This window comes from Mustela lutreola, chromosome 1, assembly GCF_030435805.1.
Source record: "Mustela lutreola isolate mMusLut2 chromosome 1, mMusLut2.pri, whole genome shotgun sequence".
Lineage (NCBI taxonomy): Eukaryota > Metazoa > Chordata > Mammalia > Carnivora > Mustelidae > Mustela > Mustela lutreola.
Genome location: NC_081290.1, coordinates 89,397,161 through 89,424,526, shown reverse-complemented (window position 1 = coordinate 89,424,526; position 27,366 = coordinate 89,397,161). Strand labels below are relative to the sequence as shown.

General features: G+C 37.3%; 1 protein-coding gene across 2 annotated transcripts in view; it reads right to left on the bottom strand.

The window, feature by feature from the left end:
• The window catches only part of TNIP3 (TNFAIP3 interacting protein 3), a 101,179-nt gene that overhangs the window by 40,928 nt on the left and 32,885 nt on the right, over positions 1-27,366 (bottom strand). For both annotated transcript variants that reach the window (XM_059169341.1, XM_059169334.1), the window contains exon 3: positions 8,868-8,988. In XM_059169341.1, the coding sequence (XP_059025324.1) occupies positions 8,868-8,988 (121 nt within the window). The remainder of the gene's footprint in view (positions 1-8,867; positions 8,989-27,366) is intronic.

The following is a 27,366-nucleotide window of genomic DNA, read 5'->3' as shown; positions in this document are numbered from 1 at the left end:
ATAGTACCTTCAGACTCCAGAGTAGTGAAACCATCCATTTTTATTGAATGTATCTGTTTATGCATGAGTCTTCAGTAGGAAATTATAGCACACCTCCACTTCTATGAATACAGCCCGGAGGAGAATGACCACAGTCACACAAAGCTATATATTCTGCCTCCAAATCAAAAAAGATCGAGTAGGGGCATCAACCATTAAAAAAAAAAAAAAAAAAAAAACTGTTCTATTTCTGTGTATTTTCTTTTTATTCATTTTATAGGTAAATATTTTATCCTTCTCTATTTTAGTTATATGATCTCTCTATATATTTGCCTCCATATAATCCCGATTTAAGGTTTTTTTCTCCTTATCTTGGTTACTATTTAATAATAAGCAATATAAATACTTGTACATGCTATGTGGGAATTTTTAAAAGGCATAAATGTGGTCTTCAATAACATTTCCTACATTTGCACAGGGCTTTATCACATCTTATGAGATAAGTTAATATCTTGATTAACTCATGATCCTTCCAAATAGGCACTGCTCTTTGTTTTCTGTAACTAATCCTTTCTCTGCTTGGTTAATGATCTCTTCTGCCTCCAGGGCTGATTAAGTTTGCCATTAAATGCAAAGAGAAAAATGGTCCCTGTTCAACCTTTGATTTTCTTTTGTTGTTGTTGTTTTTTAAGATTTTATTTATTTGCTTGTCAGAGAGAGAGAGAGAGCACAAGTAGGGGAAGCAGCAGGCAGATGGAGAAGCAGGTTCCCCACTAAGCAAAAAGCTCTATGCCAGGACTCAGTTCCCAGACCCCAGGAGCATGGTCTCAGCCAAAGGCAAACACTTAACTGACTGAGTCACCAAGATGTACCTAACCTTTGGTTTTCAAAATAGACTCTCCAAACTCTAGGGACCATATTGAAGACCAAAACTTTGAATTGCAAAAGATATTTTTTTTCTCTGAAAATTATCTTGAAAAGCTTTTTAAAGATGAATTCCTCTTGTGCAGTTTATTTTGAAATGCCTCAAAAAATAACAGAGATTAACGCATACAAAGAGGGGTGAGCAGGTAGATAAATGCGTGGTAAATAAGTATAGTAAAAGGTTGGTGGCAACATTTAGGTGGTGGATATACCAGTGTATATCATAAAATCCTTTCAACTTGGCTATATATTTGAAACTTTCAGAATAAAATGCTTGAGAAAAAGACAGAATCCCGGCATAAACCTTTTGCCATTAAGAACTGATAGAAAAGATGGTAGTTGAGAAGTCAATATAACCTTTTCCTTATCTCTTCCACTCCCACCCCCTCACTGAAGAATAGGTTTCAAGGTTTCATGGCCTGAGGGAAAATGAGAAAAGATCAGGGAATAAGAGTATCTGGGTGGTTGTGAGGGCTCCGGAAGAAATGGCGCTCCACTCCCCTACTTCTACGGACTCATCCATCATCTATCCAAGTGCTCAGATTGTGGCTAAGAACAGAGACAGCTTCAGCCTCATCCCCTGGGTTAAGTCTGGAGAAAGGGCCAGTCCTGAAGAGAATTTCTCCATACCACCATGGTACCCAGCTGAGACTTTGTGGCATGTCTAGGTCTTGAGACAGCTCAACACCAAAGTGCTGTGGAAGCAGAACCAGATTATTTCCTACATTTCTGAGAAGAATGAAAAAGTGGTTAACTGAGATGTTTGCATTATTTACCATATATATGGCCCCGAGGATAAGAGGTGAAATGAGCGCTGTGGAAGCTTCAATGACTGCCACCAAGGATATGGACCAATGAAAAGACCATCAGGAGGAGCTTACATTAGTGCCAATGGCATTGTAGGATGGTGGATTTTTGTAGCCTAAATGCTTTCACCCTAAACTTGCCAGAAAATACAAGACATTTTTATTTGCTATTTCTGACAATCCTCCCCCACCTTGATTACTTCACAAAATTGGCTGCACAGACCTTATGTGCCATTATGGGGAGAAGGAGGGAGATAAGAGAAGGCCTGCAATGTCAATTGCCAGAGAAAACAATGGAGTGGCTGACATTCTCTGTAGCCAAGCAGATTACTTTATCTTGTCAGAGACAGGATGGTGTCCTAGACTGAAACTAAGTTCAGTTCAGAAAGCAAGAATATATATATTTTGCATACATGAGTTCTGTGGTTTGGAACATTATATTTGCTTTAATTTGAACTTTATAACAACCCTATGAGGTTGTCAGGAGAGTTATCTTTGATGATAACAAGGATTAAGTTGAAATTCAGAGATGTTAAGTGACATGGCCATGGTCATTGTATGACATGTGGGTAGCTGAACCCTTACCAGAGTTCACTTAACCCCCCATGTTTATTCCCCATGAAGAACCTTTTATCTATATGGGCAAGATACAAATAACACAGCTGAAAATTATTGGACAAAACATCATTCAGGAGCCCAAGCCATTAAGGAATAGAATTCAGGAAAGTTTCAAGGTCATTGAGCTTTCTTGCGGGCTAGGTATGAATTGGCTTGACCTTGGAGATTATATCCAAACAAAATCTTACCAGTTTCCACCACCACTTGCCTAGAGATTAACTTCTACTATGAATAACTAGGCATCTGCAAAGAGAAATTTAGCTTCCAAATCCTATAATCCTACTTGAATTAATTTTTTTTCTCTTCTCAGTGGGAACATTAATCTTATCATGCTATATCAGTGCAGATAACTTTATTTTTCTCATACTTTGCTCATGTGTTTCCTCATCTTCATTCATGTATGCATTCTTATAACAACTATTTATTGATTATGGGTTATGGATTGGGTACTGTGCTAACTATAGATATAAAGATGAACAAAACAGATAGGTCTTTCACATATTTTCTGGTTTTTGAATATAAATCTGAAGATCCAAGGGACCACTCCATTGAGGATGGAAATGCTTCTGTGTCATTTCATAATCAACAAGTAATTAGCTTGGACATTTCAGGTAAAAGAGCTTACTTCCTTCCTGAGACAATACATACCAACATCATATGCATAAATGTGGATACTACTTTTTAAATATAAATTATAAGCATGTATAATTAAGAAAAAGCATATGTATATAAAGATGATGCTTGGAGGGGTGCCTGGATGGCTCAGTCCATTAAGTGTCTGACTCTTGGTTTGGGTTCAGGTTGTTATCTCAGGATTCTAAGATCCAGCCCCACATCAGGTGCCACATTTAGTGAGGAACCTGCTTGAGATTCTGTCTCCCTCTCCCTCTCCCCCCCAAATAAATAATACATTAAAAAAATTACACAGCTATCACTGCTGGAATTAGATAATGGGATTCAAAGAAGCAGCTAGTTATTATTTGAGAAAAATAATAAAAAAAAGATTGGGGGAGCTCTAGATCATCCTACTAGCATAAAAATAATGAAGAAGAAGAAGAAGAAGATGATGATGGTGATGATGGCAATAATGCTCATTTAACCCTTTATACTTACAAACTGCTTTCACATTTTCACTTACTTTATATTTTTATCATTTCCATTTTACAAATGAGAAAACAATATTTTGATCTTCAAAATTGCATTTTGATAAAGAATACTAGCTTAGCTTTAAAAAAAGGGAAATAAGGAAAGGGAAACTTTTTTTTTCAACAATGTGGTTACAGAAAACGTGTGTCAACTTACTGTAGTTTGTAGGAAGTTTTTCTTTTATAATCTTTCCAAGAGTCATAAGTTTATATTACTCTCTGAATCATCAAAAGAACTTTCCCAGGGCCTTTTATTTTGGGAAGAATGTCCAGATCTAGAATTTATTCTTAGTTACCGGGAAATCCTTCCTCAGCTTGTGCCAAAATTACTGAAAGCCAATTTCAGGTGCTGCCTCTTATTTAAAAACAGAAGGAAAAAAAAAAAAAAGAGGAAAAGGAAGATGAATCCAAAGACAAGACAAACTTCTTAAACAAATTCAATTCTAGTGGATCTTTTTAAAATTTGGATAGCTTTTCTTCTTACTCCCAAATTGCATTTTTATTTCCAAGAGTTACAATAAATTACAAGAATTTATTTCTATATTTTTTGGACAAATGCATTTCAATTCTCCTCCCCCTTTCCATTGTATTTTAAGACTGACAATTACAGGGTCACAAAAAAATATTCATACATTAATTTTCTTATAGTATTCAGACCATGTTTTGGTTTAGTGTCACTTATATTTTTAACATTAATTTTGGAATATGAATATTATTCTCACTTAGACCATTTTGTTTTAGATATTTATTTATTTATTTGAGAGAGAAAGGGAGAGAGAGAGAGAGACAGTGCATGCATGCATGTTAGTTGGGAGAGGGACAGAATCTTAAGCAGACTCTCCACTGAGCATGGAGCCCCACTTGATCTCATGATCCAGGAATTCATGTCCCGTGAGATGATGACCCATGAAGATCATGACCTGAGCTGAAACCAAGAGTCTGAGCCACTCAGACACCCGTCACTTAGACAATTATTTTTCTTTTGCCTACAAGACCTTCAGTGCTGTTTGCTCACCAACTGTCTATTTCAACTCTCCCAAATATTAAAGAATGCTCTTATACTTATGGAGTTCCTCATGTTCATCAATAATGTTTTTCTGTTTCCTCACAGCAATGAGTCAGTCTGTTCATTTTCTTGAGCGAAAAAGGGAACTTGACATATGTCTTGGGGCCTTTCATTAAATCATATTTCTTTCATTCAGCTACACTTTTTCCTATCTCTTAAGTTATAAAGAAATTTATTTTCTGCTCCTGGGAAGAGATCTTACTGATCTTATGGTTACTTCATTCAGTGGAAAATGAGAGACACACTCCATAGTCTCACTGTCATTGTCTTACACCAAAAATAAATTTTCATATACTTCTTTCAGTCCTATAGATATCTCAGTGAGAATGCAAAAGTTTTTGTTTTGTTTTGAATGTAGGATTCCCTCCTGTGCAGTTCTTTTGGATAAATAGTAATTCAGCTGAGATTACAACTGGAAACTAAATTGTGTTCATTCAAGCAATGAAGTTTTTGAAGATACCTCCTGACAACAACTGAGGAAGATGTGTTTGAAGTCTGTTGGGATGCAGAGAGACTCCCAGGGGTTGTTCCTGGGAAACTTTTCTCAAAGAGAGAGTGAAAGCACAGTTTGTTGTTGTTGTTGTTTTTGTTTTGTTTTGTTTTTTCTTTGTCAAATATTTTATTGGGGGAGGTTCACATATTCTGACCTTGTCTTAGACCAGAGGATGACAAGAAGGTGATAGGAGCACTGGGACCCTGAAATGGCTTAGATGGAAGCTGCAAGAACCATGTCCAAAAGTCTGTTCCTCAATGCCTCAGTTTCCCCTTTATGAAATGGGAGAAGTATATTCCCTTCTGGGTCTGAATCACTGTTCGAGAAGATAAAAGTGGGGCAAAAGCCACAAGAAAGAGTTTCCCCACTCCCAGAACCTACTATGAAGCTCCTACCTCACACCATGGAGCCACAAAAAGGGAATCTAGAAAATGAGGATAAAGATAGCCATATTTAAGTGTTGTTATAGATCTCAAGCATAATATAAAATACCTCCATAGCTATCATGGTAGTTGACCTACAAATACTAGATTCTCTCCCTATTGTTTTATTCTAAATATAAGTAGGGACTAGACCCTGGAGGATTTTATGTATTAAGCCAAGGCATTTGGACTTTGTAATGTAGGTATGATGGTCTACTTTTAAGTTCTAAGGATTTGCACATTAGCAAGATCCATATTGGTAAATATGGATTAATGTGGAATAAAACTTAAGAAGGGCAACTAGGCATCTCCTGGGGATAGTCTAGGCAAGAGATAATGAATATCCAAACCATGGCACAGTAGGAAGGGTGAAGGGAAAAAAAATGAAGTCCAAAGATTTTACCAAGGTAAAAGAGGTAATAACTTGAGGGTCCAGGGTGAAGACTGGCATTATTCTATGAGTGCCTCCTGTGTTTGGACAGCTTGGTAGCCCTGGATTATACCCGAGTTTGGATAACTGGATAAAAAAAATGATCCATTCATTAGTGTGGGAAATGTAGAGAGGAAAAAGCAAGCAGTTTTAACAGGAAAGGTGTTGAATTCATTTTGCAACTACTGAGTGAAATTGATGTGCATGAAGAAAAGAACTCCAAGTTTAGGAAGCTATATGTGTGTGGAGTCACTGGCATATATTTTGTAGTTTAATGAACCAAGGACTACGTATAGATCCCTGGGTAACACTAATACAACACAGGCACATTATATAAGTGAAGCCAGTGAAGGTGAACGAAAAGGGAAGATTGGAGAAAAAAAAGTTGTAGGTAGTGGAGAGGGAGGGGTAATGAGAGATTGATTTTATAGCTGTTGATGGAGAAAGACATTTTTAAAAGGTTGAATTAGGAAATAGCATCAAATGCATGAGAGAACAAGTGAAAAATCAGATGCAAAATGACCATTGGGTTTTTCAAGGCAGAGCTTATTAGTGATGTGATAAGGGGCTGAAAAGTTTTGAATGTCCCAATCAATAAGCTTGGATATGATGCACAAGAATAAGTTAGAACATTATCCATAAAATAATATGGGGTCTCACACATGCTTAAAAGTGGAGGAGTGCTAAGCATATTTTAAGCTGGTGAAAGGTGATGGGGTTACTGAAGATACAGGAGCCCAAATGCCATGGAGGGATTTGTCCTATCACCGAATGGTGATAGGACAAGTTCAGCTCTGTCCTCACAGCTTTCAGCAACTCATTGCAATTTTACTCCTCTCTTTGATCTCCCACTGTTCATGCCATACCTTCTGCAAATTCCTTAAATACTGGATCTCACCTTTCACCTTCTCACTTTCTCCAGATGTTTTCCTCCAGATCTCATACTTCTCAAGGAAAAAACAAAAACAAACAAAACAAACAAACAAACAAACAAAAAGAACACAGCAAAGCAAACCATCAGCTTGGAATCTGCAGCCCTTTGCCTGGATGTGTGGTGTGTAGGAAAATGAACAAATTTCATCAGGGAATTGATGGGAGAAGCAGTATATTAAAGAAAGATAACAAGTTTTGGGTAAGTTCCCTAAATAGGGGGAACTAATTACCAAGAGGATGACGATGAGGATGTAGAAGAGGTCTTTACCATATAAGGAGAAATCCAGAGGACAAAATGAACAGAGTTGGGAGGAAGTCAGTCATGAGCAAATGGGTCTCAGGGGCTGATAATCAAAACATATGAGGATCAGGGTACTGGAGGGGATTCAAACTCTCGTCATAAAGTAGACAAGAAAGCTACTTGAGAAAAGCATACATTTCCATGAAGGAGGAAAATCCTAACTGGGAGTTAGAAATGGTATGTATGAGGGTTCAGAGGAAGAGGTGAGATGAGAAAAGAAGAAAGAAGCCTTCCATGGCTCTAACCATCCACAGACATTCATTTCTTTCTTTAAAAGTAGATACTAGTTGGGGCGCCTGGGTGGTTCAGTGGGTTAAGTGTCTGACTCTTGATTTTGGCTCAGATCATGATCTCAGGATTGTGAAATCGAGCCCCACAGCCCAGTTTCATGCTTAGTGAGGAGTCTGCTTGAGATTTTCTCTTTCACTCTGCACCTCCCCCTGACTTGTGCACTCTCTCTTTCTCTCTCTAAAATAAATAAGTAAATCTTGAAAAAAAAAAAAAAAGATACTGTTTTGTCAGGAACAGGTGAGTTTCTAAACAGGAAAAAGTATGTAGATACCAAACACAAACAATTCTATATTTATTAAATGAATGAAAAAAGAGGTAGAGGTGTATCTGCAGCATATTCTTAAAGAGAAAAGAGGTAGGTTCAATGAACTCTGTGTGTGTGTGTGTGTGTGTGTGTGTGTGTGTGTGTGTGTGAAAAAGAGAGACACAGAGAGATCTCAAATGCTAAGAGATGTTCTCTTCGGAGTAGTGGGCCAAGAGATTTCACTGAGGTCCGGAGTTTAAACCTTATTTAATTCCAGGGTCTTCTTTAAGAGAAAAAGATATAAGTGTATGAAAGCAACTTAGGTGCATAATTAAATATTTGTCTATGAGATCCAAGCTATAAAACTCTCTGTATGGATTTTTATAGTTGAAAAGATCATTAGAGATGGTTTCTAATCAGGAGGGCTACAGAGCTTGAGTTCGTGTGGTCATTTATGATGCATTTCAAGAAAGTCATCCTCAAGATTCCTAGCCTGACCTTACCCTTGAATTTTATTTGCTTCTATGAAGCACCATACAAAAGTATCCTGAAACAAGAAGAAATTCATAGTTGGACAACTCCTTCTATTTGAAAAGCCTGTTTTTTCTTTTAAAAAACAGACAATGTAGAGTGCCTGGGTGGCTCAGTCAGTTAAGCGTCTGCCTTCAGCTCAGGTTATGATCCCAGGGTCCTGGGATGGAGCCCTGCATTGGGTTCCTTGCTCAGTGGAGAGTCTGCTTCTCCTTCTCCCTCTTTCACTCCACCTGCTTGTGCTCTCTCTCTCTCTTTCTCTCAAATAAATAAAATCTTTAAATTTTTTTTAAATGTTAAAAAAAAGATAATGAATTGTACTGATTTTAGTAATCCAATGTAAGAATGTTTACACAAATTGGGTGACTTAACTCCCCCCAAAAGAGATGTTGCTGTATTTGACATTCTTTTTCATAGCCTGAGCTTGTCCTTACTTCCCTGCAGCAACACTTGCCTGCCTGGCATCACACTTTAAATGGGAAAGTGTTTCTGCTGAAGGGTTTCCTCAGTAACAGGAAGTGACTGTGTAAGAGAGGTTTTATAGTGGTTGACTTTATCCTCTCAGTCATCAAGGAAGTACATTACTGTAAATGATTTGGGGACTGTCCCCATAAATTCTTCTGGGTGAACACACTGTTGAAGAGTGTTTTGAGAAAACGTAGAAAAAAAAAGGTGGTTTCTTACCTTTAGGGAACATGAATTTCTGTGACTTGGTATGGCTCCCAGGGCCGCCCCTTTAAGATCAGGAGAAGCATTCCTCTCAATCAGATCTCGGATTTTATTGTCCAATTCCATGCTTTCACATCTGCGCGGGGGGTAATGGGAAAGGCACATTTTATAAAGCCAATTAAAAATTATTTTAGGGTACAATGAGTTTTCAATGGCATGGAGGTATACAGTACCTTTCTAGAGTCTCCCAATCTCTGATCTCATTTTGTATTAGTCCATGCCATTAGAATACTTCAAGGAACACGGGAGTTTAATTTTCACTTTCTTGCACATTTATACAAAATGATAAAGTAAGAGGTAGACAAGTTTAGGCATTTTCACAGTCTGATAACAATGACCAGAATTGAGCACTTACAGTGAACCGGGTGACCTACAGTTTCTTACTCAGTGGCATAAGAGTCCATTGAAGTATCACCCATACCCACATTTTACAGTTAACCAAACTTGGATTTAGGAAATTAACCAACTTACGAATTTATGCAAAGTCAGATGCTGGCAAGAGAAAACTCAAATCTATAGGATTCTATAGCCTCTGTATGTGCATGTGCCTGTGCATATGTTTTATTACTATTTTTTTTTTAACTTTTTTACTATTTTATTTTTTATTTGTTCCTTCCAGTTATGTTGAGCAATAATTGTCATAGATTACTGTATAAGTTAAAGTACGATGGTTTGATTTACATATATTGTGAAATGATTACCAAGATAGGGTCAGCTAATATTCATCTTCTCATATAAATACAATAAAAAGAAAAGAAAGAAACATTTTTCCTTGTGGTGAGAACTCTTATGATCTACTCTCTTAACAACTTTCCCATATATCCTACAGCAGTGTTAGCTCTAGTCATCATACTATACATGGCATCTCTAGTCCTTATCTTATAACTGCATATTCGTATCTTTTGACCACCTTCCTCCAGTTGGCACTCCCCCACCTGCTCTGGTAACCACAAATCTGATCTCTTTTTCTGAGAGTTTGGTGGGGGTTTTCCAATCTTGTGTTTTTTTGTTTTATTTTGTTTTGTTTTGTTGTTAGATTCCACATATAAGTGAGATCACATAGTACATACAGCATTTGTCTTTCTCTGTCTGACTTATTTCATTTAGCATAATGCTTTTAAGGTCCATCCATGTTGTCACAAATAGTTGTATTTCCTTTCCTGACTGAATGATATTCTATTGTATAGGGGCAGCTGAATGGCTCAGTTGGTTAAGCGTCTGCCTTTAGATCAGTTCATGATCTTAGGGTCCTGGGATCGCGCCCCACGCCAGTCTCCCTGCCTTTCCACTCTTCCTTACTTGGGCTCTCTCTTTTACTCTCTCTCTCTCTCTCTCTCTCAAATAAATGAAATCTTTAAAAAAATTATACACACACACACACATACACACATTCCCACCACGACTTCTTTATCTATTCATCACTGATGGACAGTTAGGTAGTTTCCATGTCTTGGTTATTATCAATGATGATGTAAAGCCTGTTTCTTAACCATTCTTGATATATGTTTGCAATTAACCTGAGAACATATGCCTAAGCAATTATTTGCTACCAAATGGAAATAATGTATTAGGGTCAAAGATTAATTACCTTAAAAAGAATCTAGTCCAATGGTTATCATTTATGAGAACTAGAATGAATTGCTCACCTTGCCATGACCATTAGTTAATAACATCAAGATTTAAACTAGATTTTTTTTAAAATTTTATTTATTTGACAGAGAGAGAGAGCACAAGCAGGGGGAGTGGCAGGCAGAGGGAGAGGCAGGGTCCCCATTGAGAAGGGAGCCCAATGTGGCATTCCATCTCAGGACCCTGGGATCATGACCTGAGCTGAAAGCAGATGCTTAACTGACTGAGCCACCCAGGTGCACCTAAACCAAAATTTCCGACTTAAGTCTATTTTTCTGTCTCATCTGTCCCATGTTATGTGATAGAGAAAATTTCTCACTAAAAACACAATTCACAAGAAAAATGTATACATTGATTCTTCTTTATATACATATATATATGTGTATATATATATTTTCCCCCCTGCCTTATAATTTCTTAATGGGTAAAAATTACCCTTAGATTGGGGTAGGGAATCTTTTAGGAGTACTTTTCCAAATAGTCTGCACATAAAATAAATGCATCAGTTGATGACCTAGGTGTAGACCTATGTGGAAGAGGTTACTTGGCTTGTCTGCCCAACCTGCCACCTTCTTTGGGAGTGACTCTTAGGAGCAGACTCTGACAGTCATGCCTTCTTGACCTCACTTCTTTGGTTGTAACTAATTGAACCAAGAGAAAACAACTGATCCCAGCCAAGAGATTCTCCTCTGTGTGCAGAGAGCTATGGGTAGGAAAATTCAGGGCAAAATTCAGGGAAAATTCAGAGTCTTGACAATTTTCTATTTCCTTTTTTTTTTTTTTTTTTTTTTTAAGATTCTATTTATTCATTTGAAAGACAGAGATCACAAGTAGGCAGAGAGGCAGGCAGAGAGAGAGGAGGAAGCAGGCTCCCCACTGAGCAGTGAGCCCAATGCGGGGCTCGATCCCAGGACCCTGTGATCATGACCTGAGTGGAAGGCAGAGGCTTTAACCCACGGAGCCACCCAGGCGCCCCGACAATTTTCTATTTCTGAATAATCCTTTTCTAAGGCATAATTGCCTTCCCACCCTTATATTCTGGGAACCATTCCATGTCCTTTTAGTGAATTATCTCTGTCTTTTTGTTTTTATATATAATCTAGCTTTGCTTGGTTTCTGTTATCTGTGATATAAAATCCCTAAGTAATATATCTTGACCTTTGTATTTATTTTTTCTTTTAAAAGATTTTATTTATTTATTTATTTGACAGAGAGAGAGGAGGAAACACAAGTAGGGAGATTGGAGAGGGAGAAGCAGGTTTCCTGAGGAGCAGAAAGCCTGATGTGGGGCTCAATCCCAGGACCCTGGAATCATGAGCTGGGCTGGAGGCAGACGCTTAATGACTGAGCCACCCAGGCACCCTGACCTTCATATTTATATTTATTTTTTCTCTCAGGCTGTGAACTTGCACCTCATGCCCCACATATGATGTCACTGTACGTTACAAGCTACTGGGTCTAGGGTAAAATTCTTCATGACCCAAACTGTTACATAGGCATGACATTGAGTCTGCAATTGTTTCCCACAACCCTCTGAGAAGAGTTGCAAAATTTCTTTGAAAACTCCCTCAAATCCTTCAGATTAGAGTCCCAAATAGCCTTGGGATTGAACTAAGCCAAAGGCTAAGCCCCTGAGGCAGTTTTCAGACCAAATCTGAACCAGAATTGCCTATCACCAGCTCACAATACTTTCTGTCACAACATCCCTCTGTGGCAAACATATTCCTAAGCCCTTTCAAACCCCAGACAGGATCTCCACTTTGGTATGACCCATTAACACCCAGCCCCAAGATGATCTAGCTCCCTTGCTATGTTTCTGAGCTCATCTCTTCCCCTACTACCTAGGTTTTTTTTTTTTTTTTTCTTTCTTTTAATCTTCCATGCACTCTTGCCCCATCACAGGGTACAGAACATGCTAAGCACAAAGCCCACTCTGGGGACTTGGTGTTTGCTATTACTTCCACAAAACCTGCTCCCCACTGCCACTCAGGTCCTGCCTCAAAAATCACTTTAACAAGAAAACCTCTTCTGACTAATGCATCTGAAATAGCTTTTTCATACCTATCACTACTATCCCTTAATTCTGTTTCATTTTCTTCTTAGAATTTTCTATTATTTTGATTTTTTATGTATTTGCTGTTCCCTCTGACACCCACAGAGTTCCCATATATGCCCCAGAAAAGAAGGGCCTTTGATTTTATTCAGCTGCTCTGCTCCTTGGCACATAATACGAACTCAATAAATATCTGTCATTAAATAAATGTGACTGTGATAAAATTTAACTCACAACACCTAACCTTAACTCAAATCTAGCCACTAAATTATGATGCTTATTTAAAATGTATGTGAATAACCTCAAACTCATAAGACTGATAAAGTTGAGATCTAAATCATGAAGCAAGGAAACACTAAGAGTTGCTTTCTAATGGACACTTGAGCTCAGTTATTACTGTCTTCATGGCTGCCTTGTATTTTGTTCATTTGTTTATTTTTTTGTTTTTTAAGTAGGCTCCATTCTGGGACTTGAACTCACAACCTTGAGATCAAGACCAAAGCTGACATCAAGAGTTGGATGGTTCACTGACCAAGCCACCCAGGTTCCCCTGCCTTGTTCTTCTATACTTGCATTATGTGCATTCTTCAATGTTCAGCGATAATTCATTGAGAATTCACTATTGCAGGGTACTCACTTTTCACAGAAACAATCACATGGTGTTGATTCTCACATTGTCTCAGCTTTAATGGTGAACATGGTTAGATGCCAACAGCCACCACTTCCTTTTTGATTTGGACAAGTGAGTAAATGTTTTGCTTCTGAGCAGGGACCTTGTTCCCTCTCTTGAGTGTAGGGCTCAGAATAATAGCCAAAGACAGAGGGTCTTATGAGGGTGGTGGTCCCTGGACTTGGTGAAGAATGAGCCTCCATGTGGTGACTTTTTGCTACAGGAAGAGGAGAAGTGACAGCAAAAAAGAAGAGAACCACGTGGTGGTGACCAGAGGCAAGAAGCTCCTGGTCATATATATGGAGCTGGTGGGTCTCAGTGTTGACCACTGTGGCAGGGACAGGGCTTGAGTGCTCAGAACCCCACCTGGGAACTGAAAGAACACAGGAAGGGTGGGACTCCAGAGATCTTACCGCAGTGAGGATTTGCACTTATTTCTCACTGGCATTGTTATGGCCATTGTTGTCACTATAATGAGTATACCTCAGAACGTACAGTAGAAGCCTCTGAAAGAAGCATTAGATGCAGTGGAAAGTAGAATATAAGCCTTAAGAGTTGAACCTAATGATGGGACCTTGAGAGTCTCTTAGCTTCTCTGAACATTCTTGGTGTGGTTGATAAGAAGAGAGAAATACTGTTATATTGTGAGACTATCAGTAGGATTAGTGATAACATGTACAAGGGTTAGCCCAGGGCCAGCCCTGCTGTAGGTGCTCTATAATTGAGAGCACTCTTTTCATTCTGAGGGTGCTGCCCAGCTACCAAATGCTCTAACAAATGAGCTTGGAAAGTAAGAAAAATACATTTAGCATATATTGCTGAAAAGAAAAATAATTTAGAAAACACACATAAAAATCCAATTTGATTCACAAGATAAGCAAAAAGTTTAGTCACACCTTGGATAAAAAAAGATAGCCATGTTGCTATTTGGGTTTTAAACATTCTTAGCAAATCTCTTAGATTATTCTTTAATATGAGAATTTGTTAGATAAAATCATTTATTAGTGAAATTTGTTCTAGTTCATGAATTTCAACTGGCCTTAGATTTATTCTACAAAAAAAACAAACAAACAGGGGGCGCCTGGGTGGCTCAGAGGGTTAAGCCGCTGCCTTCGGCTCGGGTCGTGATCTCAGGGTCCTGGGATCGAGTCACGCGTCGGGCTCTCGGCTTAGTGGGGAGCCTGCTTCCTCCTCTCTCTCTGCCTGCCTCTCGGCCTACTTGTGATCTCTCTCTGTCAAATAAATAAATAAAATCTTAAAAAAAAAAAAGTACTTAACAAGGTTTATTTCTTTCTGTTAGGCTCAACAATGTGATAGTTGAGAGGAAGAATCAATTAAAGTTGATAAACTCTGCTTTTCTCTTTAGATCATTAAATAATGATGATCATGCACCATAGTTATAGTTTTAATATAACATTTCAACTCTAGGTCCAGAGTTGTGTTAAAAATAATAACACTCTACCAAATTTTTATATACAAATAGAACAAAACCTACATGATCCTGCGTGAGTTTTACTGGGTACATATTATCCTCACTTTTGGATCTGTTTCCTGTTTCTACTTCTACCCCACTGATCAGATTGAGGTTTATGATTCCAATGACCTACATATACTCCAGTCCCTATTTCTTAATCACCATTATTTTTCATTGGAAAATTGAGCCTTAGGAAAGAAATGCTGGTGTGGTTGGGTGGTAGTCAGTTGAGTGTCTGACTCCTGGTTTCATTTCGGGTCATGATCTCAGGTTCATGATTTCATGGTCTTGAGATTGAGCCCCACTTCTGTTTCTATACTCAGTGCAGACTCTTCTTGAGATTCTCTGCCTCTCCCCCCCCCCACTCACGTGTGGGCATGCTCTCTCTCTTTCAAATAAATAAAATCTTTAAAACAAAACCAATAAAAAACCTTTCTTTTTTTTTTTTTAAGATTTTATTTATTTACTTGAGAGAGAGACAGTGAGAGAGAGCATTAACGAGGAGAAGGTCAGAGAGAGAAGCAGACTCTCCATGGAGCTGGGAGCCTGATGCGGGACTCGATCCCGGGACTCCAGGATCATGACCTGAGCCGAAGGCAGTTGTCCAACCATCTGAGCCACCCAAACGTCCTAAAAAACCTTTCTTAAGGTCTCTCATTATAAGGGACAGGATAAGGATGCACTCTGAAGCCCAGGACATTTCACTCTATGGTGTGAATTGTCAACACAGCAAGACCATAAGAATGCTATGTTATCCCCAAATAATTGAGTTGAGGTTTTCCATCTTGCTGAGTGTGTCTGCTTCAGCTTCAAAGAAAACAACCTACTGGGGTCTAAAGTGAAATGCAGCTGATTTACAAAGTCAGTTGTTAGGAGAGCTTTAGGAGACAAGGTATAAGGATCAGGTGTCTCACCTATGATCTATCTTCAATGTGACTCGTTTTCTCTAAGCTGTGAGTTCTTGGCCAAGGTGCATACATGAGATGCAGATGGTACACAAATCATCCCAAATAAAAGTGAATATGAAATAATAGATGCATTATATGCTCATTGTCTCCCTCTAAAGGAAAGGTCTATAGTTTTTATCAAGATCTGGACTTCCCCCAAAAAGCTGAAAGTTACTGACCTGACTTAAATTATTGTCATGAGTGAATATTGTAAAAAATCAAATCTCAGCATGGTTTTCTCTAAGAGTACACTTTAATTTCTTTTTTACCATGAATAAAGTACAGAAATTCATAAATGTCTCTTTGACTCAAACACTCTTACTAAAATTTTTATTTGACTTGGCTTCCCTGCTAAATCACAAGTGAACAGAGAATTACAGAGATAATATTGTTAAGCTCAGAGTTCTCTGAGGTGAGCATGACTGAATTCAATGAAGTCTAATAAATCCCCATTGGACCCTGACTTATTCATAGTTTATTTTAAAATCACATGAATATAAATCTCCTGAATTATTATCCCTCATTCCTACCTTTCACATGCAAAAACAAACCAACATAGAAAAGTAAATAGAAATGGTATTAATATGAATCAGATTTTACCAGTAGGATAGTAAGTTAATCCAGTATGACAATGAAGCTTAAAAAAAAAAGTTTCCCTAAATTATGTATGATGTGTGAGCTGATTTTCCCTAGACTACCACGAGGAAAAAATGATTCGCCCAGTGAGCAACCACAGAAAATAGGGAAAGAAGTGAACTATATACTAAATAGGTATATTTGGAGCCCTCAGACTTCTTTTACACATTCAAAAGTCTCCAGTACAGAGGCCTTAAAAAAATTATCCAGTTAAACAAAGTATAGAGCATGTCTTTGAATGCCATGGTTTAATAAGCTTATCCAAGGATTATATCATTATTTAAATTTTACTATTTGATTAGAGCTTAGACATTTTTCATTTGTAGAAACCTCTCTGTTAGAAAAGATAATCCCGAAGGTTATGGGTTCCCGCTTTGTAGAGCATTCACTAATATCTTAGCATATTATTCTAACATTCCTTCATCAAATTGCCTATAACTACCCAGCTCCTCAAATGCTCTTTGAATGTGTCTTCTTATCTTCTGGGGTATCATTAATTAATGAGTTGAATTAAAACCATGAACAGAAGTTCACTTTAAGCTGTATGATGATCCTGTTTTCAACTTTTTGTGCATTGACATTAATATCACTGGATATCTATACTTCAAAGTCATCAAGTTTCTAGTTGTTGATAATGACTCATGGTGAGCATGCAATCCAGATCCACCAGACTTGGTTTTGATGGTTATATGCTACGGTTGCATCATTGGTATTGGCCAGTAGTGTAAATTCCTGAAGAACATTATTTTACTCAATAGACAAAACAAATAACTACAATCTTGGAAATAACCTGAAATTCATTTCTTCATCTCCTGCATTAGAACACACACAAATGAGGCACAGAGGGGTTAAACGATGGATTGCAAAGACAGGGCAAGAATTAAGGACACTAATGTTCTTCCTTCCTCCACATATACTCGCCCACTTCAAATGTCCACATTTCCTCCCAGCCTGCTGCCAAGGTCACATTTTGTGCTTTGATCTTACCTCCTAAGCCAAGACCTTTTAGGGAAGAATTTGAAGAACAAAGCACATTTGCAAATATAAGACAAGGAAAAGTCAATAGTGGGTCTTCTCTAATGGAAATGCTTCCAGATGTTCAAAGCCTGGGAATTGTAATCTTTGGTGACCCAGGAATGAGAAGTGTTGTCTAAAAGAGTATAATCAAAGAGTAATTTTTTAGGTTTTACTTTTTGTTATTATATTAGTACTCTGAGTATGGTCCTGGCCAATGTGGAGAGAAACAAATTACTCTGTAATATGTGTTTTATAATATGTAATATGTGATATGTAATATATTACTTTGTAATATGTATATGTGTGCTAAATGAATAAGTCACAGTGTTTTAATTATTTTAGTAGTTGAGAACTTCAACAGTTGTGGCTTAAGAAGGTAGTAGAATAGAAAATGATTACTCAGAGAGTTTTTAAAGTAGCATTGGCTTAAGGCAAGAACGAATATTTCTAAAGTTTTACCCAAGGTTATGTGGTTTAATAATTTAAATATTTTCTAAAAGTGGTCTTGGTATGCCTGATACAGGGGTTATTTCTTAGAAACATGGAGTCTGTTATAGCCCTCAAATTGCATTCCTGGCTAGATCCCTACCTATCTTGTCCCTGCTTTTGAAATGTGCCAGGTTGCTGAACTAATGCGCCTCCTACCCAAGGCAGCGCTCCTGGGATGCACCCACGAGGAGCATGCGCACAGAGACGCCAGGTTGGAGAATAGATACAGAGCTGCGGCAAGTGTTGGTCAGGCCACGGAAGGGCACCAGTGAGTAAAGCTATGTAGAAACCACATCCTCCTAACAGTTACCCTACTGAGTTGGCTCTTCACTGGAGCTGTTCTGTACAGGTGAAGCCCTCTCTTTCACAAGGGCAGAAGGACAGAGATAGGATATAGCCTTGGGAAATATTCTAATACGTGCATACACTGGCCTCCTTGCTTGACTTAATGTTAGCCATCCTACGATTCTCACCTTAAATATGGGAGGGAAACTGAATCGTAGATTGCATGGGATAGTCCAACTCTGTATTTCCATCACAACCTGCCTTTCTCCCATTACAAAGCTTATTACGCTTTATCGTAATTGTGTGTTTGCTTACTTACATGCATTCTCCATTCGATTATATGCTTCTGGAGGCAGGGACAGATTTAGCTTGCTTATCCATCTACATACAGATCCACGCCAGGATTATTAAATATTGCACTAGAGAACAAATAGTTAAGAACAACTAGATCTTAAGTCAACAAAGATAGAAGGTAGTCCTGAAGAAGCTTTTATTAAAAGTCATGTATAGGCTGTCCCTCTGTCCTTTTTAGAGTGTTTTTCTCCACGATGATATCTATGTTATTTTTTCCCTCCTCATGTCAATACATTTGCCTCTGAGAAAAGGAGCTGACAAAGACTTACAGCTATGAATATCGTGAAAGGGACACATCTTTCTGCTACAAAGTGTAGTTTCAGGCATCAGTAGGCAGGGTTCAGGAGATATTTCTGAGTAGCAATTTCCAGTTAATTAATTAAACTCACAGTCACATCAACGCTTGAGAAGAAACATAAATAAGGGTTCAAAAGCACGTATTAAGCACAGTTCTTTACTAACACTCTCTCAGTTTTGACGAGAGGAAAATGATACCACACTAGATCTCATCATGAAGAGCCCTCTGTGTTGAGATGTGAGTTCTTCTACCCCAGGGAGCAAGGATCCAAGAAGTGGAAAAGGAAGAAGAGGAAGAAGTCAAGCAAACTTTGCTATTCTGCCTATCATTTATCACAGAGTTATAAATAACACAAAATGCCCTCTTGGACAAGGCTGCAGGAAGAACACAGCTTCACAGGTTTGCCCACCGATGGTGGGGGGAGGGGAGGCAAGCAAAGAGTCCTTGGTATTTTTTTTGTTATTTTTGTTTTAATATGGGATACTATCATTAGGGTTTGTTTGTTTGTTTAAAGTTTCGTTCTCTTCAAGAAGCAGAGTATAAAAAGTGAATAATCTTAAAGATTGAGGTGATAGGAAACTTTGTCCCTAAGCACCATTATGAAAAGCAAGTTAAGCCTTGCTTTTTCGAGACAAGAAGACCTTGGCACTTACTCTACCATTTGCATTACCTAGTCAGTGCTTTTGAACTATTGTTCTGGAGTATGAATATTCTCATATTGACTTCTTGATGAACATCTGGAAGAGAACAAATTAAACTAGATATTCATGCACAGAAAAATCATATTTTTTTTTGTTCATGTTGAACGGTGACAGAATATCCCGTTCCAAAATATGGCACTCCAGCATGAGGATTGTTTTTGAACGAAAGTCACTCGGAAAACAGCAGATGGAAGGAAGGCATTCGGATCTCCCCTTTTCTTTTTTTCTTTTTTTTTTTTTTTTAAGGATTTTTTTTTTTTTAAAGATGTTTTATTTATTTGACAGAGAGAGAGAAATCACAAGCAGGCAGAGAGGCAGGCAGAGAGAGAAAGAGAGGAGGAAGCAGGCTCCCTGCTGAGCAGAGAGCCCGATGCGGGACTCGATCCCAGGACCCTGAGATCATGACCTGAGCCGAAGGCAGCGGCTTAACCACTGAGCCACCCAGGCGCCCGGGATCTCCCCTTTTCTTCCTGAAAACTGAGATAAGACTCCTTTTGAAAGATGCCCTCCCTCTACTAGGGGAAAAGAAACATTCCTATTACCCAGGCCAGGAAGACTGAGCGAATTCTCCACAAACAGACCTTGTTAAAATAATTCTGATTTTCCTTTAGCTTTGCTATATATTTTACATTTCCACAAAACCTTCTCTTTGTTCAACCTAGTAGAAAAGCATTTAGGTTTCGCTCTTTCTTTGGCTCTTCATTTCCACAGAAGGGCTCCCATATCACAGAAACATTTGTATATTTTTCTCTTGTAAACTTTCATTACAGAGCCCCAGACAAGCCCTAAAATGGGCAGAAGAAAGAATTTACCTTTCTTATAAATAAGAATTTCAACAGGAATATTTTGGTATATTTTGCAGTAGAGTCCATATCAAAAAACAAAAGAGGTAAGTTAGGCCTGGGATTTTCTTTTTTTTTTTTTTTTTAAATATTTTATTTATTTATTTGACAGAGAGAAATTACAAGTACACGGAGAGGCAGGCAGAGAGAGAGAGAGAAGGAAGCAGGCTCCCTGCTGAGCAGAGAGCCCGATGCGGGACTCGATCCCAGGACCCTGAGATCATGACCTGAGCCGAAGGCAGTGGCTTAACCCACTGAGCCACCCAGGTGCCCAGGCCTGGGATTTTCATCTGATGTAACCACATTCTTGTGTTGACTGTGGTTTTCCTTTAACTTCTAAAAAAGTATCTCAAATCTCTACACAACATCAACTTGTGACTAGGAAGACTGAAAGACTAAGTTTGAGTCATATCTAATTAATTATAATACCTCCTCTTGTACCTCAAATGATGTTTCTTGACCATGTATTTAGGTAAGTGTTACCATCAAACGACAAAGCAGTATCACCTTAAAACTATTAAATCACTGTTGCTAAAGTTGAACTTCATTGGGACAAATATTTGAAAGGACTTTCTATTTTAAAGAAGCAGCTATTAGCAAAATGATTTCATTCAAATTCTTTTAAATTATATCAAAGATGGCGAGAGATGCTTTTAATGTCAATATCTGAGGTATTAAGTAATTTAGACACTAAATTCCAGAGCTTTATAAAAATTTTAGAATAGTTGATCTTTCTAAATGATCATTAAATAATACTTATGTAAACTATATCTGCTTAAATGTGATTTTTTTTTTCACATCTGTTTTGGAGTTTCATTAAAGCATGGTTGCCATTCTTGGTTTTAATTTATGAGCCATCTGTGGATTTGGAGTGGCCTACAGCATACAGAGGTGCAGAGCCAAGTGAAGACTGGCAAGTGAGGCAGCTTGCTCATCGGAATCCACACTGGTCTGTCTACGGACATTAAAGAAATGATGGAATAAGTTATGAAGACATTTGTTGTGTCAGAAATTTGGGGGATATTTCATAACAGTTTTTCCAAAGGTCGCAAACTGACATAAGAGAATTTAATTTCTTCTGGTATCTTCTGACAGCACATTTCCAATTCTTTTGTCTAACTCATCAGGTACCTGCCGACTTTTTGTTAGCTCCCTTACATGTTTTCTTAAGGCAGTACCTAATAGGCTGAATTATCACATGGTCAGCTATTATCATGTGTGGGGTAATCCTATGGATCTTCTGAGAACTGTGTGTGAAAACGTACAGAAATTTAAATAGGTTCCTCTGTTGGAAAGACTGTGTTGATTGAATAAAGCCTCTAGAGGGCACTCTGCATTCAGTTCAGGTAGAAACTAGTTTCTCACGTTGCTCACATTTTCATTTTGAATTTTACAGAAGAGGGAGAGAGGAGAGATGTGTAGTGTACAATGTGTGATAATTGTAGCTTACTTCTGTTTATTTTCCTTTTAAAGTATTTTAATAAAAGTTTTTTTTTTTTTTTTTTTATGTTGCAATCATTGTTTAACACTCATGTAAATAGACTTACACCAAATAGATTTCCTCCTATAATGGTTAGTTGGTTTATTAAAGGTAGCTATAGTCCCTATTTACCTTTTTTTCCTTTGCAATGTTCATATGAATGTGAAATTGATGAACCTAGAGTTTCTTCTTGTGCCAAAAATTAGGAAGTATTCAGAAGACTGGTTAAAATGGAATAATTTTAGGACACCTGGGTGGCTCAGTGGGTCAAGTGTCTTTGGCTCAGGTCATGATCTCAGATCCTGGGATGGAGTCTGGCATGAAGCTCCTTGCTCAGTGGGAAGTCTGTTTCTCCCTCAGCCTTCCCCTCCCCGCTGCTTGTGCTCTTATTCTCAGACAAATAAATAAAATCTTAAAAAAAAAAAAGGAGGGGGGGACAGTTTTAGGGACACCTAGTGGCTCAATCAGCTGAACCGATTTTGGCTGAAGTCATGAGCTCAGGGTCAAGGGATCGAGCCCCGTATCTAGCTCTTGCACTCTACTCAGAGTCTGCTTATCACTTTCCCTCTGCTTCTTCCCTAGCTTTCTCTCTCTCTCAGTCTCAAATAAATAAATAAATAAATAAATAAAATCTTTAAAAAAACAAATGGGACAATTTTAGCATTAAAATAAATAATGATAAGAATGCATTATATCTCATTAAATAAAATAGGAACTCATTAATTTATACATACACAAATTTTAAAATGAACAGAAATGGGAACAAGAGAAATATTTTCTTTACATTGGAATGCCTACTAATAAATTTAAAAGAAACTATGGTCTTAGAAAATTAATATTTGACAGTCATCACAGTAACAATTCAAATTGAGAAATATCAATGGATGCTAACAGTAGTGGCTCAAATTTTGATGAAGAATGGAATATTTACATAATTTCATGGGATCTCCCACCCCAATACTTAGTGAATACTGGAGGAAATACTAAAGAATGACTTCACATTGGAGAATCTTGATAGGCATCACCTTAGTCCAAATGATAAAGGTTAAAATTACCAGTAATGAGAAAAATTTAAACTGTGACCATCTGATGGGATGCATTAAAAACACACAGCTTCACATCTGTGATATTCCTGCCCCAAATGCATACTCTGCATCTAACTATGAGGGACATTAGACAAAAGCTAACTGAGAGACATTCTACTGAATATCAGGCCTATAAAGTGTCACATCATGAATGTCAAGCAAAGACTGGGGAACTATCTCAGACTGAAAGAGGCTTAAACTCATGAAAAATAAATGCAGTGTGTGATCTTGGATTGCATCCTTTTTTTTTTTTCCTATGAAGGGTATGAACCAGAAAATTGGCAAAACATTGAATGGGTTTGAGGGTTAGGTGGTAGTATTGTATCAGTTTGGTTCACTTTCTGATTTTGACGTGTAGCTTTTTATTTCACTTTAACATAGGATGATTTGAAGCGGAGGGCAATTATGAGTAGACAAATACAGGAAGACTTCTCGGTCCTCCCTGATCTCCCTAAAAGCAGAGCATGCATTTTCCTTTGTGACAGTGGCATAAATTTCACCCCTCTCCTCTACCAGGATGGGAAGAGAGACTTTTATCCACAGAAATGGAGAGCCAGCATGGAAATTAATCTGCATAAACATACTGATCGAAATGATCTTTATCATCCAACGGTCCCCCCATATATTTCCTATTCATTTCCCTACAATTTATCTTCCCTTGACGCTCACACCTCTTTCCTTTGTTAAGAAGTATCTATAGGCTCCCGAATCTAACTACTTCTTTAAGTTTCACCTGTTTTCTTGTGAACTCCTGTGCAAATAAAAACATTAGTACGTGTATATTACTTTTCTTTTGTTAAGCAGCCTTTGTCAGGTAAATTAGCAGACCCCAGATACTGAGCCTCAGAGGGTAGAGATAAAGGTTGTCCTAGTGGATAGGGGATTATTTTGTGATTACACAGAAAAGTGTCCTTGGTTGTAGGAAATGCCAACTAAATCATACAGGGGTAATTTATTTCTGAATGGCCCAGGAGTAAAAAGATCTTTGTACACTTAGAAATTTTTAGTTTGAAATTATTTCAAAGTAAAAAAGTACTTAAATATTAAACCTACAAAATAAAATCTGATTCGACACATAAATTATCTTATGCTCAATGTTGAAATCATTTTTATAAAATGAAATTAGCATTTCATTATGCAGCGGACACTAAGACACAGGCCAATAAATCTTCTTTGAGATTTGTGAAATTAGTGCAAACCAAAACAAAGCAAAGATGATTAAGTGTTTTGTAAAAGAATACAGAGGAAGAACATTTGTATGAATCATATTAGTTTGATGGTCTTTTCTAGCCATTTCAGAAAAACAAATGAGCTATTTTCACCATAGTATTTAAAACCCAGTTAGGAAAAAAACACACAAAATACCAAACAAAACCCCAAACTTTGAATGTCTTCACCTTTGCTCTGTAATAGCTGGCATTTCACCTCCCTATGGACTTACAATAAATATATAGGCTCTGTTGAACTCATATTGTGGAAGCTTACTTTTGGAAATGTGGGTTAGTGCTAAAATCCATACACACTAGAAAAAACAAAAGTCTTAGAAAGACATTTTTTTCTCATTTGATTCCACAAATATTTTCGTAAAATTTCTTTGTGTAAGGTCCATTAACCTTCAAAATCAACCAAGAGTGTCCTCATCATTTTGGATGCGTTTCATAAAGAAAGGAATGTGCATAAAAGGGGATTTTTTTTTCCTTTCAATAATTATAATGTTTTTTTACACAAGGATGAGACCTTTGACATTGGAGAACATCACAGATGTTTATAATGAGGTTTTATCACTGTATTATTTTTATTTTTTTAAAGATTTTATGTATTTGATAGAGAGAGAGATCACAAGTAGGCAGAGAGGCAGGCAGAGAGAGAGGGGGAGGCAGGCTCCCTGTTGAGTGGAAAGCCCGTTGTGGGGCTCAATCCCAGGACCCTGAGATTATGACCTGAGCCGAAGGCAGAGGCTTAACCCACTGAGCCACCCAGGTGCCCCTATCACCATATTATTTTTAGATGCAAAAGCTCTAACACTATACAAACCTTATATCGTCATTTCTGAGTGTAGAGAATGGATTATTTATTTGTAGGTGAAATGGGGAAAAAAAAAAAAAAAACAACCACTGGCTTTTCTTTGTTTTTACAAAATATCAAACCACTGAATTAAGAGTGAATTTTCAAGGGTCATGATTATGAAAGAAACCAGCAAAGCAAAATAATTTTATTATTTCATATAAAATTACTTTTTGTTCTTAATACATCTTTACAAGATGACATTAAAGCAATGCAGTATTTGTGTAAGTGCAACCACACACACACACACACAATACTAGAATAGGAATTACTAAAATTGGGTAGGTCAGAATATATGGCAACCTAGTGAACCTCCCATATAACTGGTATTTCAGATATCCAGTGGAAAAAGGAAAAAGGAGCATCTTCAAAGGCCAGATAGCATTCTGTAGTGAAAACAGGGACCAACAGGTGGGGAAGGTGACATTGTTTTGAGAAGTGATGAGAGGAGGGGTGGGAAACAGTAGCCTTCTCCTAAGGACAGGACATTCACCCTCACTCAGAGACACTTGTTGAAATATGACAAACATAGCCTGCCCATCCAGGCTAGTCATGTGGATGGCAGCATTTACTGAGCCCGGCACTGCACTGAACACTGTATGTGCTTTATCTCATTCAATCCAAAGTCCCTCTTGAGGTCGGAGCTGCCTCCCCATCTTACAGTTGAGGAAACTGAGGTTCCCAGAGATGAGATCATTTACCCTCTTAACTCTTGCATTCCACTGAGCAAGGATTATGTGTTCACTGCCAAAGGTAAAGGATTAGAAAGATCATAGTGACACTGGTAAAGGTAGATCTTTTCAAAATTTGTTCCCCCACCCCCATAGCAAGTATCATTTGAAAGAAGAAGACACGTATAAAAGAAGGTTCACATGCAAGATTAGGTCCTGAAGAACTGAAAAATCGGGACTGGTACAGGAAATAGTTTTGTGTGGTTGACTATGTATGTCATGGAGATCATAACACAAAAAAATTAGATTAATAATTCCAGTGAGATTTGGAAAACCACTGAAATCATAAATATGCAGAGAAAAGAATTTAGTTTTGTAGATAAAAAATTAATTGCTTAAAGATATATATTCATGCTAAATGTAAGTATGAATATCTAACAATGTCAAGTCTCAAATATGCTGAATAAATAGGAATAACAAGTATTTTAATCTTTTGTAATAAATATTTTTACGATAATTATAAGAATACAACTTTAATGCAGAAAATTTGAATAAATATTTTCTTTAGATACACATACGTATTTTTAAAATTGGGGCTAAGGGTATATAAACTTTCATATTTTGCTTTTGCTGATTAATGTATCATTAGAGTACTAAAGGCCTTTCCTTTAGTAAAGACATCCATAGGCAGGAGAGGAATTCAATTTAAAATATTCAAGAATAAACATGAGCCAACTTGGCTTAAATTATGGAGCTTAATAAACGTTAATAAAATACAGTGTATTTAAACCCCAAAGACAGAAAAAAAACAGAAGAGAGTGAGACTATCAGGGCAATGTAAAAGCTGATGTATGGAGTGTTGAATCACTATATCGTACATCTGGAACTAAAAAAACACTGTATGTTAACTAACTGGAATTAAAATAAAAACTTAAAAAAATAAAAGAACAAGCAGGTGACTGTTCAGAGTTAAGAAACTTGGTTTTTGACTTTCCTGTTAAAGACTTTGGGTGTTTCTTAACACCTAAGTCCAAGCTCAAGCACATGTAGGATCTATTCTAAGTCTTATGACACAGCTACACATTAAAAAAAAAAAAAAAAAAAAAAAAAGGGATTTACCCAAAGATTCTGAAGGAATTTGAGGGCAAATTTAGGAATCTTCCTCAAAATATGGTCGCCATCAAGAAAGAGATGTGAGGATTTCTAGTAATAATTTAATTAATATGAAGAGCCATATTAGAAAGTCAAAGACCTTATCTGCGAGCAGTAGAATTTCATGATACAGATCCACTAGTATGAAAATAAATTTAAGTCATAGAAAGAAACATTTCCCTAAGGACAGATCTTGCTTCACTGAATAAACACACATGGGAAAACTTCACTAAGATTGCAAGTAGGCAAAAGCAATTTTAAAAATTGAGTAGCAATAAAAATATTTTGTCGTGTTTTTAAAAAGGGGTTCTAAAAAAGAACTGAAGGGTGTAGGTAATAGATATATTTCTGGTTCAGTATAAATCTTTGGTTCCTCTTAAGGATCCAGGCTAGGAAAGATTTCAATGTTTTTGTTTGTTTTTTGTTTTGGGGTTTTTCTTTTTTTTGTAAGTTATAGGAAAGAAAAAGGAAGCAATGACAATGACATTTTTAAAACCTTTTCAAACCAAAATGCTAAAGGAAAAACAATAGACTACTGGAAAGTTACTAAGTTTATGGGTAGCTATGAAAAGTGGTATATGACTTTCATTGTAAGGAACCGCATTCA